At 38.5% G+C, this 18,040-nt stretch overlaps 1 protein-coding gene across 2 annotated transcripts in view; it reads left to right on the top strand.

Moving 5' to 3' along the window:
• LOC110047979 (WD repeat domain phosphoinositide-interacting protein 3-like) overlaps positions 1–18,040 on the top strand; it is a 43,055-nt gene that overhangs the window by 17,674 nt on the left and 7,341 nt on the right. For both annotated transcript variants that reach the window (XM_020753736.2, XM_020753744.2), the window contains exons 5-9: positions 3,006–3,100; positions 9,607–9,797; positions 16,731–16,816; positions 17,312–17,413; positions 17,961–18,040. The exon at positions 17,961–18,040 is cut by the window's right edge and continues 45 nt beyond it. In XM_020753736.2, coding sequence (XP_020609395.2) covers positions 3,006–3,100; positions 9,607–9,797; positions 16,731–16,816; positions 17,312–17,413; positions 17,961–18,040 — 554 coding nt within the window. The remainder of the gene's footprint in view (positions 1–3,005; positions 3,101–9,606; positions 9,798–16,730; positions 16,817–17,311; positions 17,414–17,960) is intronic.

Raw genomic sequence — 18,040 nt, forward strand, 5'->3', positions numbered from 1 at the left:
TTTATGACCAAAACGGCTGAAAAACCATACCCTTCGGGGCCGCACAGACCTATATGGCCCATATAGAGGAGTCTCTCACCCCCCCCCCCCCCGGGGGGAAGGGCTACGTCATTGGTGAGTGAGGGAGTTATGCATGTGCGCGTGTCAGACCAATCACAGTGTGGGTTGTATCAAAACACGAATAAAATTACCTGTTAGAAAATAAGATGGTATCTACATTAATCTGGAGACGTGTCAGATTACTGTAGTCTGTTCAGTCAAACATTTTATGGCTTACTATTTAGTTATCTTACCATTACCGATGTAACATCGTATGTACATCATAAACTCCCAGTTTCTTTCTTGCTGTACATCGCAACGAAAAAAACTTGTCAAATCAACCAAATCATTACTGTAAACAGTTCCACGAATTCTCCTATCTCCGGACTTATAGCTCACAAAAAAATAACTCTTGCACGCCTTGCGTGCCTATGTTTTTCGCTACTTGACAAATAAGATCGTGTTTACTTTGCAAGTTTATTTCGCCAGAAGTGACAGTCATCAATTTATTTGCAATTTTGCGAGTATTTCTTGTGGGTCTCGGCAAATGAAGTGAATTCTTTGGCTGTTTCATCGCAGCGAGTTAAGAGATTTGAAGAAAAATTAAATATTTGCTGAGGTAAACAAGAGCTTGCCAGAACTTGCAGCGTTTAAGTCAGTGCTAGGGGAAAGAACACAACCATTCTAAAATTAGCCGTGGATAGCGTAAACCCTCGGATTGTGTGACTTGCATAACTACTTCAAAGCACAAACAAATTAAATTTTGACTTTTCAAGAAGAAAGCTGTTTATTAAAAGCATTATTAATGGCATGACACTTGTTTCCTTTTGTATCATTCATGGGCATATCCCGAGCCAACTTCCAGATTAAGACCATTATGTCGTCATAGATTTCACAAAGGCTAAGATTAATGGTGCAATAGCACAGTTTGTGTTGATCAAGTGATGTGTTTACAGTAATCAATGAATCATCAAGGACTGCTTGCATTGTGACTGTAGCATTAACAAAACAGTTCAATTTTAAAAGTGCGGTTATAAGATCTAAAAGATCTTCTTGTTTTACAAAGTTTTTCAACACTAACCCTAGTTGATAAGTGTAGAGTGGCCTTCAACAAAATCAGTTTGCAATAAAATGCACCAGAATAAACTTCAAGGCACCCTGATTTTCAAAATTTTCTTGGGGGAGCACCCAATTCCCCTGTGCAGAAGGGTACATAATAATAATAATAATAATAATAATAATAATAATAATAATCAACAGGTACATATCTGCCAGGTTAGAAAACTACTGGTCCAAACATAGGCGCACAGGCCAGGGGGCGGGGGTCTGCAGTCCTCCCAGTTTCAGAAGTTTTTCAAATTTTTTGGGCAAAACGCTGATAATTCAGGCAAAACTACTCAGGAGAAAATTTTCTAAAAGGTTTTCAGGCTACTTTCTCTGATGTTTGCCTTGAAAAAGCAGAGTTCAGGTCAAGTGATATAAGGATCCACTCAGCTACATGTATTCTATTTTGGAAAAGCCCTACAGTGAAACCTGTATTAAGCAGACACCCTTCGGACACTCATTGGTGTCCGCTTAATACAGGGTGTCTGCTCTAAACAGGTTCAGCAATGATGTATAGTTAATTATTGACCCTTTTGTAACATAGTGTAAGATCAAAGACTGCTCATAGCACAATGTCCAGTCAGTCAATGCATCAGTCTGGAATAATCTACTTAGCTTTAATACGACATTGCTGAGCAATGTTAAAGGAGTCTGAGCTGAGCTTTTAGAGGTAAAAAGCCCTTGAAGTGGCCGCTTATTGCAGGTTTTGTGCAACAAAATGGCTTAATATTGGTGTCCGTGTCTGCTTAACAGAGGTGTCCATTCAGTGCAGGTTTATTTTACTGTGGGAAGAAAATTTAGGGACTCGAGTTAGTGTCCACTTAATAGAGGGTATCTGCTTAAATATGGGGTCTGCTTAATACAGGTTTCACTGTGTCTGTTTTAAATGAGTATCTTGGAAATGCACAAGATAGATAGATATTTCCATCAACAAAACAATGACAAAAGAGTCAAAACAAACAAAGACCAAGACTTGTTTTTGTGGTGGCTCTGAAAAGAGCCATTTTGAATAGCTTCACAAAGAGCTTTTCGTATGAGGAAGAATGAACTTTTTCTTTTTTAAGTGTCTGATTTTTCTAGGCCCTCAGTGGAGGTCACAGAGTACACAAGGTTTCAAAGTAAATATTTTTGGAATGATAACAGTTTCATTAGATGTGAGAATTGTGAAGGTTTTTTTTTTTTTTTTTTTCAGGTAATAAGGTCAGTGCCCCACCCCCCAAAGTCTGAAGGTCCCCGTACACCTATGGGTCCAAAATTGTGAAACGGTATAACTGAAACATGAGTAATGAAATGAAATGCACTGCTACATGTACCACCAGTGATAAAACCAGTTGTGTTTAGAATAAACAAAGTGTGATGTAAAGTACAGTCTTTAAAGTATGAAAAATGCAAGATGTTGTCATCGTTATGGTACTCCTGTACCTTTCCATTAAGGTCTAAGTCTAACATGTAGCTCCAAGACCTCTTTCACTTCTTGCAAAGGCAGACTTATAATGGAAAATAAGTGAGAAAGAATCTCACCTTAAACTTTATCTCTGCCAATTCAAAGATACAGAACATTTCATTTGGTTTGGTAACCTGAATCAATTGACAAAGAGCAGACTGAAGTGTTTATTTGATAGCATTGAAACCCTGGTAAGAAATCTTTATCTAGCCCCTAATCCCTCTAGGAAATATATCACTTTTAGACCCTGCTACACCTGAGAATTTCTGCGACTGTCCATAGGGTGTGCATGGGTATTGCTTTGAAACCATTTATTTTACTTTGAAAGATTAAATTACATTGCAGGCCTTTGTTGGGAGCAGTATTGTGCAGTTGATTATCGTGTTATTAATAATATAAATTTGTTTATGTTTTTCAGGATTGTAGTTGTGCTTGCAGAGCTCATAAAAGTCTTCACATTTACACAAAATCCTCAACAACTTCATGTATTTGAGACAGCACTTAATCCTAAAGGTATGCTGCACTCTATGCTATACTATATGAAGAGTGTACAATCATATGCTATTAGAAAACTCATATGCTAACTATATTGATGAAGTATGTGTACATGTATCATTTTGAATTTAAAAAAGTGCACTAATCTCCACTTGTCATGAGAAACTTACATGTAATTGACTGACTGTTGGAGAATCTATTAAGTATATAATAGCTGTTGTAAAGGGGTAAAAGTGAAGTAACCTTAACATGGCCAATGCAGTAATTAAACAGAATGCAAATCAATTTTGTCAAGCCTAAACAGAAACCTTACAGTATTTTATTTTTGCATTAAACTCCACGATATTACATCCAATTCTGGCAAATTAGCATCTAAAATAATATACAAATTAAAGTATAATGCGTGATGTTTTGTACATGTACAGTCATGTAGAAAGTAATTGCAGGGCTGGGTGCAAAACCATACATGTATGTGGAACTTAGATTATATTTTGTTTTTTATTTTCATCTAATTTCACCAGAAAAAAGCTCAAAACATGTTCCTGTTCCACAATAAAGCAAAAAGGTTGTTTTGCTTCAAAGTTTGAAAGCACTAAACTTGCGTTACTTCAAAAAATGGCAAAATGTTTATTTAAATGTAATATGTCCATGTGCATCCTCAAAGATGTTGATTTCCCTTAGTAATGTTGATTACACATATAGGCCCAACCTCAAAGACTCTATGGATTTCACTTAAGAAACAGTAAAATGTTGTTTTCAGTTCAACATGCTACCTTAAAGATATTCATATTTATATTCATACTGTAAACAGTGAAATGTTGATTAAAAGTCAATATGCGGCCTCGAATGTTGGTTTCTACGGTAGCCCAGAAGGGTCACCAACCGTTTTTGTTTTTGTTTTGTTTTTTTTTAAATTTTTGTGTTTTTTTAAAATTTTAATTTCTTTTTAATTTTGTATTTCTAACTTTTGTTTTTGTTTTTGTTTTTTTATTTTGTTTTTGTAATTTCTGTTTTAGTTTTCGTTTTGCCTTTCGTTTTAATTTTGGTTTCTGTTTTGCGTTTTTTGCGTTCAAAAAGAAAACAAAAACAAAAACATTAAACAAAAGCAAAAACGAAATCGAAAACGAAAACGGCCGAAACAAAATCGATGAGTGTAGACCATCATGCTTTACTTGCAGTTGGGAACTTAACAATCCATGACGCGAAATTAGTAAGTACGGGACGTTTACTACAATTGGGGTCTTTGTACTGTGTGCCACGCATGTGTGGGGTACCTAAAGGCAAATTCTGAGTATTAAGACAAATATCGTGACAAATGCTCAAGTCTTCCCTCAGTGGCCTAAGTAAGGTATGAGTCCCTTCCAATATTTTCTCCTTCGCCAAAAGGAGCTCGCATGCAATATGTTTGCATCTGTAAAGTTTCTATCACGCGCAAACACGAAAACCTCAAACAATAAAATAGAAATAAAACACAGAACACGCAAACAACGAAACGATCATCGTAGAATAAGAAAATAATTTCTTCGCTGCTTTTGAAGCCAGTAGAAGTTTAGGGCCGCAGCCAGATTGCCAAAACAAATGAGGCAAGTCTTGCAAGCTCCGAAGGCGCGCGTGCAATAATTAGTTCATTGTTCCTTAGTTCATTCGTTTGCGTGAGGCTTGAGAGCTCTGCAAATGATATGCTTTTATTTATACAACGATGAAGAAATATCCTTGACTTTACTTGAAATCTTTGTGACCTTTGTACTTGCTATATTCTTCTCCCAAGACAAGTAGACAAGCAATGAAATGGCCGTAGAGGTTATGGTAACCGATGCATGACTACGCTTGACGGCCAAAAGATCACACAACGGTCATGTCATGAATACTGCCAGCAAAGCATGGTGGTCTACACTCACTGATTTTGTTTTGGCCTTTTGCAATTTTGTTTTCGTTTTTGTTTTTGTTTTTATTTTTGTTTCCGTTTTTGTTTTTTGTTTTTTAATTTTTGTTTTCGTTTTTGTTTTGTTAATTTTTGTTTTTGTTTTTAATTTTTGTTTGCGTTTTTATTTCGTTTTCTTGAACAGAAAAAAAAGATGACAATGAAAAACAACAACAAAACAAAAACAAAAAATTAAGAAACAAAAACGGAAACAAAAATTAAAAACAAGAACAAACACAAAAATTAACACAACAAAAACGAGAACAAAAATTAAAAGACAAAAAACAAAAATGGAAACAAAAATTAAAAAAACAAAAAACCTTGAAAATGAAAACCAAAATTAAAACAAACATTAAAAAAATGAAAAAGGGTAGGTGACCCTACTGGGCTGCCGTAGGTTTCACGGGGCTCTTGAGGTTAGGGGTAAGGTTGGGATAAGAGATTAGTCCAGTGTTATTGCCCCCGTAGGGTTTTGGCCCAGAGGCCAAAACCGAGAAGGCATCCTAGGATTCCCCGTGTGTATACATACAAGGAATTTCAAAAAAGTAAGAACTGTGTCGGTAGTATGCGAAGCGTTCTCGATTTGATGAAACTAGGCGCACACGGTGGTCTCGGGTAATAGGGACTTTAAGCAAAGACAACGCGGACGGCGACGGGAACGCCACAAGATCAGGGAAAAGCCAAAAGGTCCACTGCGCATGACTGGCGGGAAACAAGTTGACGTTCTGCGTTCGGGCCCGACGTAAGTGAAGCTCATTTCGCGTTGTCTGAAAACGTGAGTTTTTGCTTTCGTTTCCTCTGCTGTGTCAACGCTAAATAACCCGTGTTACTAATTTCGAGGAACTTTAATGCTTGTTTTCTCTTGCCATGTGAGATATTTCATTTTAAAGAAACGTCGAGAAATCTGAAGCGAACTCAAGCCAGTCGGCGAACATGTGAGTACCGTGAAATATTTTTTTGAACGCTAATGTAAATAAAGACAACTTACACGAATTTCAATCGAAATTTTTCCTTTCGAGAAGTACTCAAATTTCAAATGGCTCATCATAGTGAAATTCTAACACACTTAAAAGGGTAGACACCATTAAAACTTGCTTAGCTGTTTCGATTTTCAGTCGTAAGATCAGTGGTTTACTTAGATCTTTATCAGTCGGCACACTGATTTGTCGCGCCAGTCTGATTAAACATCTGCTGATAATAAGTTCGTTTACTTCATCGTACAACTCAGCGAGAAGGGGCAAGTTGCGTTTGTGGAAGCGAAATTCGGACCGGCACTCGTCGTCTTCAAACTATCGAAGTTAAAATCAGGAAAGGAATCATAAGGTTGGTCGAGATCATTCGACTGGTTTAAATCGTACAAGAGTAGAAGTTCGTGATCGTTTAACACAACCTTCATCGTGGATTATCAAGAGTTGATTGCGAACTTCTTTCAATGAAGTGATCCTAGTTCATCCTGATAAACAGAGGACGAATATCGATACATGTAATGTCAATAAGCTTGACAGTGCGGAAACCGCGGTTTCCCGATCCGACGGTGCTGCTTAATGTTTGTCAATTCTCGACACAACGGCGTTCTCTCCCCAGCCCTCTCACAGGTTTCGGCGTTCCCGTCGCCGTCCGCGTCTCCGCTGCTTAAAGTCCCTAATGTGGGGCAAGGAACGCGGCCTCACTAAAAGACTGGAAATCAAGCCTAGGTGGTGTCGGGTACATGAAATTCTTGATTTCAAGGTCCTTGCAACCACGAGTTCGCGTTTCGCCATCTTCTAGCAGCATTTCAAGGTTCTTGTAACCACGAGTTCGCGTTTCGCCATCTTCGAGTAGCATTTCAAGGTCTCCCAACCACGAGTTCGCATTTCACCATCTTCGAGCAACATTTCAAGGTCAAAAATACACTCCAGTTATAATATGTCCTGCATGACGATTTTAGCACAATCAATTAAATTCGCTTCGAACTGGCCGAAATTCTCGTCTATGACAAATTGAAAACAATTTCAAAGATCCTGAAGATGGATTTTGGGAGAAAACAACTTGGAAGGTATAATAGAAGTATAATAGAAATTCGAGGCCAACTAAATAGTTACATACCCTTCCGATTGCCAGTTTTGCCCTGGGCATCTCCTTTATTCGGATTGCTTATTTGTATTTAGTAATCCTACGTGGCGTAGAGCTTACATGTATGTGTGGGCTGGGCACAGGCGACCCAAGCTCATAATGCGAGGAGGTATCTTTTTTTTATTTTTATGCGAACATTCAGCTAAAACATGACAAGCCTATGACATATACGGCACATAATGACCGAATTTGACTACGGGAAACGTGACTCTCGCCATGCAGCGTATGGAGGTCAGGTGTTGTGTAACAACAGTTTGAATTTATAAAGGTTTGTATGGGAACACAACGGTTTTGCTTGAAAAGTCAATTATTCTTATATTTTGTGAATAAAATCTACTCACCCTGTTGCTATGTTGTATTCTTTGTTGTTTGCCAGCTCCTCAGGCCGATCTAACGTGATTCTGGTGAGTCATCGTTCTGTACAATGTAGGTTAGTAGTGGAAACCTGGAGCTGGCAAACAACAAAGAATACAACATAGCAACAGATTATTAGTAGATTTTATTCACAAACTATAAGAATAACTGAATAATTAAACCGTTGCGTTCCCATACAATCTTTACAAATTCAAACCGTTGTAACACAACACCTTCACAAGCTGCATAGCGAGAGTCACGTTTCGGTCGTTATGTGCCGTATATGTGATAGGCTTGTCACGTTTTGCTGAACGTTCGCATAAAAGTAAAAAAAAAAAAAAAGATAACTCCTCGCATTGTGGGCTTGGGTCGCCTATGGGCTCGGTGACTTTGCAGGAATCCAAATGTAGATGTAAATGTTTTGCAGCGTTTTCGTAGCCTGCGTTGCAGCTGGACGTGTCATAAAATCCCCGATATAGTCCTATACCTATACCCGCGGTTTAGACTGTCTACGACGCAGGCTACATTTTCGTTGAGGTCAAAAAGCTTGACTCTAAATTTGCATATATGGTGACTGTAATGCGATACTTCTGTTTACGTCTCATAAAAAAAAAAAAATCGACTTCCGTTCTGCTTGCGAGATACATTTGCTCGTATATCAAGACAAATGGTTTGTTTCAGCATCAAATTGGAACAGCAGAGTAGTTTGACATAATTTTTTGTTGCGCTATAACTTTTTTGAGTTTATTTCTTATAAAGTTCTACTGCGTGAAATTTTTGGAAAAGAAATATTAGTTTCCATGATGGCAACCTTTTTTTTTTCCAGAAAGTACTTTCTGCGTCTTTTCTAACGAGATGTGGTAAACTGCTCTGCTGTAAATGCTTCGTGAGAGTATTATGTAAAGAATATCATGTGATAGAATGAGTTAAACAGAATGCGCTGGTTTAGTTAACTTAGTTGATTGTTTGGATCATATTCATGGTAAGATGCGTAAGTTACTGGAACAGTAGGAGTGATATAGTATACACACAAAAATTAGTTCATACAAAAATGTTCGATAGTGATAACTATAACTAGTTTAGTGGGGTTAGGGCTCCTATTGTGATCTGTTTAGGCAACTAGAAACAGTTACCATAGGTTGACTTCACTTTTGAATAGCCAAGTTTGTTAGTTCCATTGTGCAAAAAAAGGACTTAATCCATTTTCATTCAGTGTGCCATTCTTCATACAACTGGCCTCTAATTCCAGAAGTTCGAAACACTACAAATCATACTGATTTTAAATAAAATCAGTTGAAAGTAATGTGGATCACAGATCTCTCTACCAGTCGATCACTACTTGTTGGTCATTATCTTTGGGACTCTCTGCATCAGTAAATTTGATGAATACATATCCTCTACTGATACTCTTGCAATTTCAGTGCCATGAGTTTATTGTTGTTATATGTAAGTAGACCACGAAACATCCACACGTCAACTCACATGCAGGAAAGGATGGCGGCCAATTTCAAGACAAATTTCACCCCTCTAAAATCAGATCTTGCTTTACAAACTTTGATGCTGGCAACCCTTGGCAAATAGACAACAAGCCATGGGAAATCCTGCCTCAGACATGCTTGAAGTAAATAATCTCCTGAAAAACAAAAGCCCCTGGAGACAACCAAGAGGATTTACAATGTTATACATGCTTATGAGTTTTACCACAGGTAGCCAAGGTAACTTCTCTTAGCATTTGTATATATCTCAAATTCAATTCAGAGGAATTCCATGTCTGTTTAGAAACTATGGCCTTGTAAAGCAGTCAATTCTGGCATTTGTTGCTGGGATTGTATTGCTGACTATAAACAATTATTTAGTATGCATGATTTGTAGAAGAAGTGCAAAATTATTGTATAATCTTATTTTGTGGATTTCAGAGCTTCCTGATAGGTCACTTTGGTTACCTGTGGTCATGCACAACACAAACCAGTCAAATGACCAGTCACAGACAAATTTCTGCAAAAAAAAAAAAAAATTATTTCTAAAACTACATGTACATAAACCAGTAATCATGCAACTTTCCACTGAATAACCTAGTAATTTGTAAGTGTTTAAGATATGCCATAATTAATTTTTTATTTGAATGTTTACATTGTAGGCCTCTGTGTCTTATGTCCAAGCAGTAACAACTCTTTATTAGCATTTCCTGCACGTAAGACAGGACATGTACAGATTGTGGACCTGGCCAACACTGAGCGAGCTCCACAGGAGATTGCAGCCCATGAAGCTGCTTTGAGTTGCATTGCGATGAATTTACAGGGAACACGACTAGCCACAGCTTCAGAAAAGGTGCCTTATACAGTGTAATGTTTGTAATACTCATTGCACCATTTGTCTGTGGTTAGAACATCACCTCAATCTAAATTGTTCTATTGGGATTAGCCATTTCCTGTCTCTAGTAGCTGTTTAATAACAATTTTTTCCAATAATTAATTAATTTTTTGCTCTAAGTGCTGTAAGTTACATCTACGTGTGTAGCCTGGTAGCTGCGGTTTTAGTGGGTTTTGGTGGCTATTATTGTGGCACGGGGAGAAACAGGCTGTCCGGATCCTTGGGTTTTTTATTGCCACCTCTTCCAACACCTTTTATTTATTCAATTAGTCCAACCAATCAGAGAGGTGTTCGTAAAATGAAACTTGTTGATTTCAACAAATCAGTTGAAAAGAATTGCACGAGCTTTTGTCGCGAAGGGCGATACGCCAAAAAAAATAAATAAATAAATAAAGCGAGGAAGACTTCCTAACCTGAGAGGTACGAATGATTTTTACAGATTGTGTTGTTGTCCTTTGAAGATTAAATTCGGTGATTTTCAAAAACTTCGTATATTTCCACGAGGCCCTGTTAGGGGGGGTACCCATGTCCCCTGTCTGAAATTCGCCACCAGCCATGTCGGCATTTCGCAAGATTCTTATGTCGCCTGTCGGAATTTCGTCTCAGCGGAGTTGTGTCAGGAAATTTGACCTTTTTCGATTAAAACGAAGCTACATGTATAACAAATCGTAATACCTTTGTTTATTAAAAAAAAAAAAACCGACACAGTGCTCTCAAGTCTCACGCATTGAGCATGAGGTTCACGCAAACGAATTCAATCTTGCGCTCTCACGCTGAAACGATTATTTCTCACGCATTGAAGGTTCCTTGCTGTTTTAGTCAAGTACAGATATAATTAAGTATCTCTTTGGATATAATTTACTCCTTGTATGCTTTGCACTTGCTTCGACCACTTTTCAGCAGTAGGAATTCTTATGCAGAGCCAGCATTTCTCCAGTCAGTGGGTTTAATGGTTACTTTAGGGTTACTTTTAAAGCATCATATTTCGACTCAGAATGAAGGAAAAGACTTCTTAGCTACTTTAATTTTTCAAAATCTTCTAAGGGGCTGGGGGCATGCTTTCTAAGGGCTTGGGCATGCTTTCGAGCGCTGAAGTTGCTAACCTCCTAGGGAATGTGGGGACATGCTCCCCCAGGAACTTTTGAAATTTAGACGCTTGGAATTGCTATTTTCAGCCATTTTCCAGTCAGTACTTGGACCGAATGTACAATCGAACCTATTACTATTTTAACCATGTTTATGTTTAACAACCGTTCTTTAACTCAAAATCTCAACGGCCTCAATCAGATAATCTCTCCTATCTATATTCTTCCTTTGAATTTGGCGTAACCCTTATCTTCTGCTGAAGACGAGAAGACCTTGGCAACTTTCCCCTGTCTTTCTTTTCCTTCCATAATGCCATTTGTTGATAATACAGCTTCATATTCTTTCACTGGTTACCCACTAATAAAAATATGAAGCAGACGGTCGAAGATCTCTTTCCTTTTTCCTTAAGCGTGTTTTTAGGCGTTTTAGGGCACTGCTCACTCAGCTGAGAGTGAGTAAAAATGCTCAGCAATGACGGACTCGATTTATTGGACGTGGACGTGGACGTTTTAGCATATATAAGAAACCCTGGGTTGACCCGTTGACATCGCGCGTGAGAGAGGAAAACACATTTAAAACTCTGGAAATGCGTCTTCACTTCGACTTCAAAATTGAAAGATCGGCTGAGACATTTGAACATGCATGCAAGGCTTGTGAAAGGAAAATAAGGGATGCATACGAGCTGTACAATTTCATTGTAAAATGGGGTTGACAGGCCTACATGGACTCCTACGGTTTGTGACATTTGTACATTTGTCGTTCTGTTGTCAGTTCTCAACCTTTGCTTCACACGTGTTTATGAAGGGCACTTACAGTTGATTTGTGTTATTAGAGGAATTTTGGTGGACTTATGCATTATGCGTGCATAAGCCCAATAAACTATCAAAATCTTGTGGGTTTCAGGACGTGATGTCACTTGGCAGAGCTTAAGGAACATGAGTGGCCTAGAAGGTAGACTGGGTACTAGTATTTCGCGTGATTGTTTTCTAGTAAAGGCGAACATTGCTACATTTGTGGTGCGTAGTCCTTGCCAGCTCTTGTGATATTGTATTGTCAGCAAATTAAAGACTACTTGGTGTGCAACAAAGGTGGTTGCATAATTCGATCCATCGATAACTTTGACAGGGGCTTTTAACCGAAACTTTTGCCAAAAATCATGTGCGAGAGTTTCACTCGAAAAGTGTTCTTCTTCCGCGAAGAATGATTTCAAATTTCCATATTGTCTCATTTTTTATATAATTACTTTATCTTTTATTTTAATTTACTTTATTACGCGGATGCAAAGCAATTCGCGTTAGAAATAAGGTCGCGTGTTTTTTTTTTTCCTTCATGGTAGTCGCAAATTGTAACGCAAGTTGTTATAGTCTACAGGTAATTACATTGTAGCCAATGGTAGCTCCTGTTGCATGTTGTTTTCAAGGTTGATTTTGTCGCAACATGGAAGGCTTCAAGTGGTAAGCTTTGAGTGCTTCACGAGATACACAAACCCTCAACTTGTCGCGAAATGTGAGCAGATTTTATGCGTGGCAAGTTGTGAGTTTGAGGAACGAGCAACAAAGCCAAAATTTGTTGCTCAAAGTAGACCCGCTCTCTACTATTCTCAATAACAAGTTGATCACGCAAGGTGAAAAACTCGAAACATCAACCAAGTTGAGAGTTTTTGTATTCAATATATCGTTGTTGGCGATATACGAGGTACGGGTTTTTGTTTTTCGTATTTCGCCGCCTTTAGAACACAGCGCAACATATTCATTTTTTTGTAGAACATGTTAGGTGGACTGTATGTGTTCAAAGTAAATTCGAAGGTGTATATTTAATAAAGAACCATCGAAATAACCTCTTGTTTAGCTGTTATAAGCTTGGAGTTCGTTGTTTTGAGCTTAATTTATTTTCGCATTGCTTCGATTTGAAATATTTAAACGTGAACAAGCGTTTCGAACGATTGAGGAAGGACTTATTGAATGTTTACCCTGCAGCTCACTTGATCTGACCAAATGTCTCAAATGTATGTTGTTTGCGCTTTCAGATCAGACAGCAGCGTCTTAAGAAACTAGCATTCATTTTTAAGACGGAGCAAAGCCATACATAGCAAGCCGAATGAGAACAGTTACTGTACGGCTCGTAGAAAACGTGGGGTAACATTCGAAATAAACTGTTCAGAATAATAGAAAACATTATATTGATTAGAGAGCATCCATGTGTTCTAATCATGTATAATCGATTCGGGCGACACGTATGCAAATAGCATTCGAAAAATTACCAGCGTTTTGATTTCTTTTCTCACGCAGAAGGAGTGGGTTTGTTTGCTCGAGGTCATTTTGTCTATTTCTGAACGAACAGGTGTTTCTTTTCCAGTATAAGTGCTGTGATTAAACGAGATTTTCAAGATGTTCATCCCAAGAATTTGCTGGCTTTACGGTAATTGTTTGGTTACAACTCTGAATATGTTGATATTACCTATTAACGCGTAAAGGGGAATCTCTGAATTTTTCTCATTGTGACTCCTATCAAGCTAAGATCACACAGATCATCAGGAGTTCTTTTATATGTGAGAAATACCCTTCACTCTTGTATTTACTTGTCTTTTTTCCCGAAATTTTAAGATCATGTGACCGCAAGTTTGTTTTCCGCTTCTGAGCAAGTTGTCGGAGAAGTGTCGTCGTAAGTGTCAACGCAGCATAAAGGAAAAGGGAACTGTCACAAAGGACAAATCTTTGGTTGTGGGGGGCTTGGAAATTTTCCCCAAAAAATCTTCGCACAGAAAAAACGCTTAGACGTTTTGCCACCAAAATTAAATGTCCCGAGGCTGTGCAGGTAGTCCATTATTGATAAGCCCATCTCCTTAGAGGGGGTGGGGGAGGGAAGGGGGCGGGGGATAATAACAACTAAGGTTTTCTCTTTTCTTTAGAAAAAACATTCACCATTTTCACTTAATTTCGTTACCCGGCCTCACTCTTCGCACAGAAACCAATGATGATCACTGCAAACTTAAGAAAAACCATCCGCTTTAAGGCCTCTAGGCCTCTTGTTTACTTCATAAATGCGAACTGCCCACACCAGGATTCGAACCGCCGACCCTTCCATCCGACTTCCGATTCCCTGACTGAGTCCTACCAGCTGCGCTACACTGTAATAAAGACTTTTTTGTGAGGGAATACAGCTATTAATTCATCACATTTTGACTGAAACTGCTGATTAAATGATGATTACCGCGGGCTTAAATGATTCGCACATCACAGCGAGCTACTCCGAATTCAAATGGTTGTTGGTCTCTGCTGGAAATCACTCAATATGCTCACCAAATGACTTGTTTTGCTGGCTACGTTATCTATCATGGATATTTTGGATGCTGGACGGGAACTTTTCATTCTCACTCTCCACTGTTTGCCCTATAGTCAATAGATAGTCTGGATAGTAATAATTTCGAGTGACCCTTCACCGGTCCTTCGATGACAGCCATTGCCAGCGTTTTACGGCGTTTGTGGGGCGTATCGTTTCATATTGTGTTGTCTGTGCTTTTGTTTTGTTTTGAGTAATTCTTGTACAGCTTACAGTTGCGAGTTTAGTTGCAGTTTTCAAGGTAAGTTTTTTCCGATTTCTCAATCATTCTGTTGCAGTCATAATTTTTTTCCTTTCATTTAACACAAGCGCGCATCGGAAAGACAAACGCTGCCGCTTGGTAAATGTTTAAGAAAAGAAAAAAATTAGTAAGAAAGAAAAGAAGAAGCACCGGTCTCACTAGGAGTTGAACTCATAGCCTCCCACTCACTAGGCAGACACACTAACAACTACACTTCTTGTGGAGAAAATATTGAATACATCGATTTGTACGGAAGCGCTGGGTAGTTAAAAACGTTCTTAGCGCGAACGAATTTATTATTGTACTTTTATCTTTCTAGTAATTGCCTGCAACGAATAAAACTAGCCACAAGCCCACAAGTACGCCTTGCGGATTTATTTTTGGTAGAGTGGAGCCGTCAGACTGTGCTATAGCAAATATTTAGAGGTTATACGTCTGCATGGTTTCCGCTGTTATCTGCATGTCGTTTCGCAGAGTACGACACCTCTGTAATTTACCATGTGCCTTTACTTACGCCACCCCCCCCCCCGAAAACAACGGCTCCCCTTAAGTAACGTTAGTTTTTTCCCTTCCTACTGTCCCCCCGAAAGAAGTACTCATCCGAAAGTAGTGGCCCTTTGAAAAAGTCACTAAACGAGAAAGTCTCAACCGCAGGTCATGCGGATGGAACAGCCTGACTGCAGGACTGAACATTGACTTGAAGAGCTATCTGTGATTTTATTTTGAACTTGACTGAATTTGTCTTGAATCTATGATTTATAAACTGTATTTGTCTAGCAGCAGAGTCAAATGATATACTGTAGGGTAATCAGTTGTATTGCGATATAATGCGACCATTATATTTTTTGATTCACCCTACAGGAACAACCGGTTTAGGGCCTTTTTTTGTTTATACATCCTGCACTGTTTATGTGGGTAGTTGGAAACATACATAAACGGAATGTTTAATTTCTTTTGTTACGCGTCCGCTTTGTCTGAAACGACTGTCGCCGCACAAACGTTTTTTGACCATCCGAAAGTAACGGCTACCCGTAGGTAGCGGTCCCTTTTGCCTGCTAAATTCGAAAGTAACGGGGGCCGTTACTTTCGGAATTCTATGGTATGTATAAAAAGTCTCCAAGTGTTGGCTTTCAAGGGACAAAGTTTGAAGTATTCCTTGAACATATTGCTTACCTGCATTCTAAATTATCACGGATATCATATTTATCTTTGTCTGGTTTTTCTTCAGAGATTGCCGTAACGATAACATCTCTGCAACGTGGTCGTCGTTTGTACTTTTTAATGGTAAAATAACGATAACAGGGCTTCTCGACGAAAACGTTTCTTCTCTTGTGTGAGCGAATATGGTGGCAACATAAGAAGTTGTTTAACCGCCATCTCTTGCTCTTTCTTTGACACAATACTCTGAGCTTCTCTTACAATTTAGCTACACCTTTTTCAATACTTTCAGAATCAATTACTTGTGGTTAGCTATTTTCCAATTTCTTGCTTCGCGGGAACTTTCGATCAAGTGATACCATCATCTATCCTTTGGTGGATTAACAAAATTCCTTATTGACTCGTTTGTCATTCTCAGCCAATCCGAATTTCCCATCCACTGGTGGATGGACAGATAAAAAAACCCAAGAACCTGTGCAGACGGTTTCTCCCTCTCTCTCATCACCATTCTTTATGTGGCTTCATAGCTCGTTTTCACAGGCTCGCTGCTCGTTCCGCAACAAAAACCCACCAAAGCCGCCGGCTGTGCAGGCTACTATGTGTGCAGAAGGCAAGAGAGCTACATGTAGTTTCACTGTTAAACTTCTGTCTGGATTGTTTCTTGTGTTATAACCAATCACAAGTGGGATTGGGAGCAAGGACAAGAATCAACATCAAACTCAACCCACGTATGACGCCAGGTCCAGGATTTAAACTTGGGCTACACTAGTGCTCTTTCCACTGTGCTACTCCTGCTCACCTTAACAATACTTTCCTTTCGATGCAAACTGAGTTCTCTTTTCTATCTTTGAGCATACATCACAGTTGTCCAGTTAAAGTCTAGGGGAGGCAAGTTTGGATACAAGCTGCAAAACGTGATCTTGTGAGCTGCTTAATTAGTATGAAAACAGTTGATATGTAGTTCCTGTGTATTGTAAAACTGCCTGTCTGCATGCATAGTTGTTTTATATCTTGTACCTGAATGAATCAACTGTGGACTGTCATTTTGTGCTGGTTTAATATTGCAGGGTACATTAATAAGAGTTTTTGATACAAGTAATGGAGCACAGCTTCATGAACTCAGGCGAGGATCAGGCAGTGCTAATATCTACTGGTAGGAACTGCTGTCCCTTGATTTTGTTTTTTGTTTTTTGTTTTTTGTTTCTTTTCTTTTTGCTTTTTACCAAACAATCATCATCATTCAGTCTTTACATCATAAATGCAACTAACTTGCACACAATTTTAGTATAACCAACGTAATTTTTAAAAAGTGTGTGGGTTAATAGATTGTGATCACAGTCTGAGGCACAGAGGGTTTTGTACCAAATAAGACCAATGTTCTCCCAGCACGATCCTGAGCAGCGTTGGAAGATAAGAAAGTTATTATGTGAGTGAAAATGTTATGAAATATCAAAATCACGGACTGGAGAGATTCTATAAACTTCAAGTTCACATTTACTCATTTCATGTTCAATAACACTCACAAGGAAGAAGAATGTTGGGAGAATGGATTTATTCGCCCTTTAAATTCTATTTGAATGTGTGATGTTTTTAATTTCACAAATGTAATATTAGGCCAGCTGCAGTCAGTTTCATTTATTATTTGCAGTATCAACTTTAACCATGACTCGGAATTGCTGTGTGTTTCAAGTGATCATGGTACTGTTCATATCTTTGCTATTGAAGATCCTAAGAAAAACAAGCAGTCTAGGTAAGATACCTCCTTTCTGAGAAGATTGGATTGTTTTGGAATCATACATGTAATATTTGTTTGCTGTTTACTGGATAACATTAAGGATGTATAGGCCACTTTGTCTTGGTCCATAATATACCGTCAGTGGCTCATTGTGAGGGCAAAGCACGGTTGCATTCATTTGTACCTGTGACCTGTGGGATACCCCGGATATGTGACTCTTTTTCAGCCTTTGACTGATTCCATTCTTCATAGTACAAACCTATTTATTTCTTTACTGATCATTTTTAGTCCTAAGAATGAAAGTTGTTATCTTGTTACTGATTACCATGGTGTTCATAATGTCATTTTCGAGGGCTTAGTAATTTATTAATATATTCCTCAGTTTGTCGGACTTCTTTAATTATCCCCATCTATTTGCCCGACAGTTTGCATGAACGAATAGGGTGATTACAACGAGAAGTAAGACTGGCAGTGCTCTTGTTTGGAAGCCTAAGCTACTTTAAACTGATAATATTATTTGCGGTCTGTGAATCAATCCTGTCATTCTATCTTCCTCTGACAGTCTTGCCTCAGCACATAACTTTCTACCAAAATACTTCAGTTCTAAGTGGAGCTTTTCAAGATTTCAAGTCCCTGGTGACC

This window comes from Orbicella faveolata, unplaced genomic scaffold (assembly GCF_042242905.1).
Source record: "Orbicella faveolata isolate gen_17 unplaced genomic scaffold, um_ofav_v1 contig_2, whole genome shotgun sequence".
Taxonomy (NCBI): Eukaryota; Metazoa; Cnidaria; class Anthozoa; order Scleractinia; family Merulinidae; genus Orbicella; species Orbicella faveolata.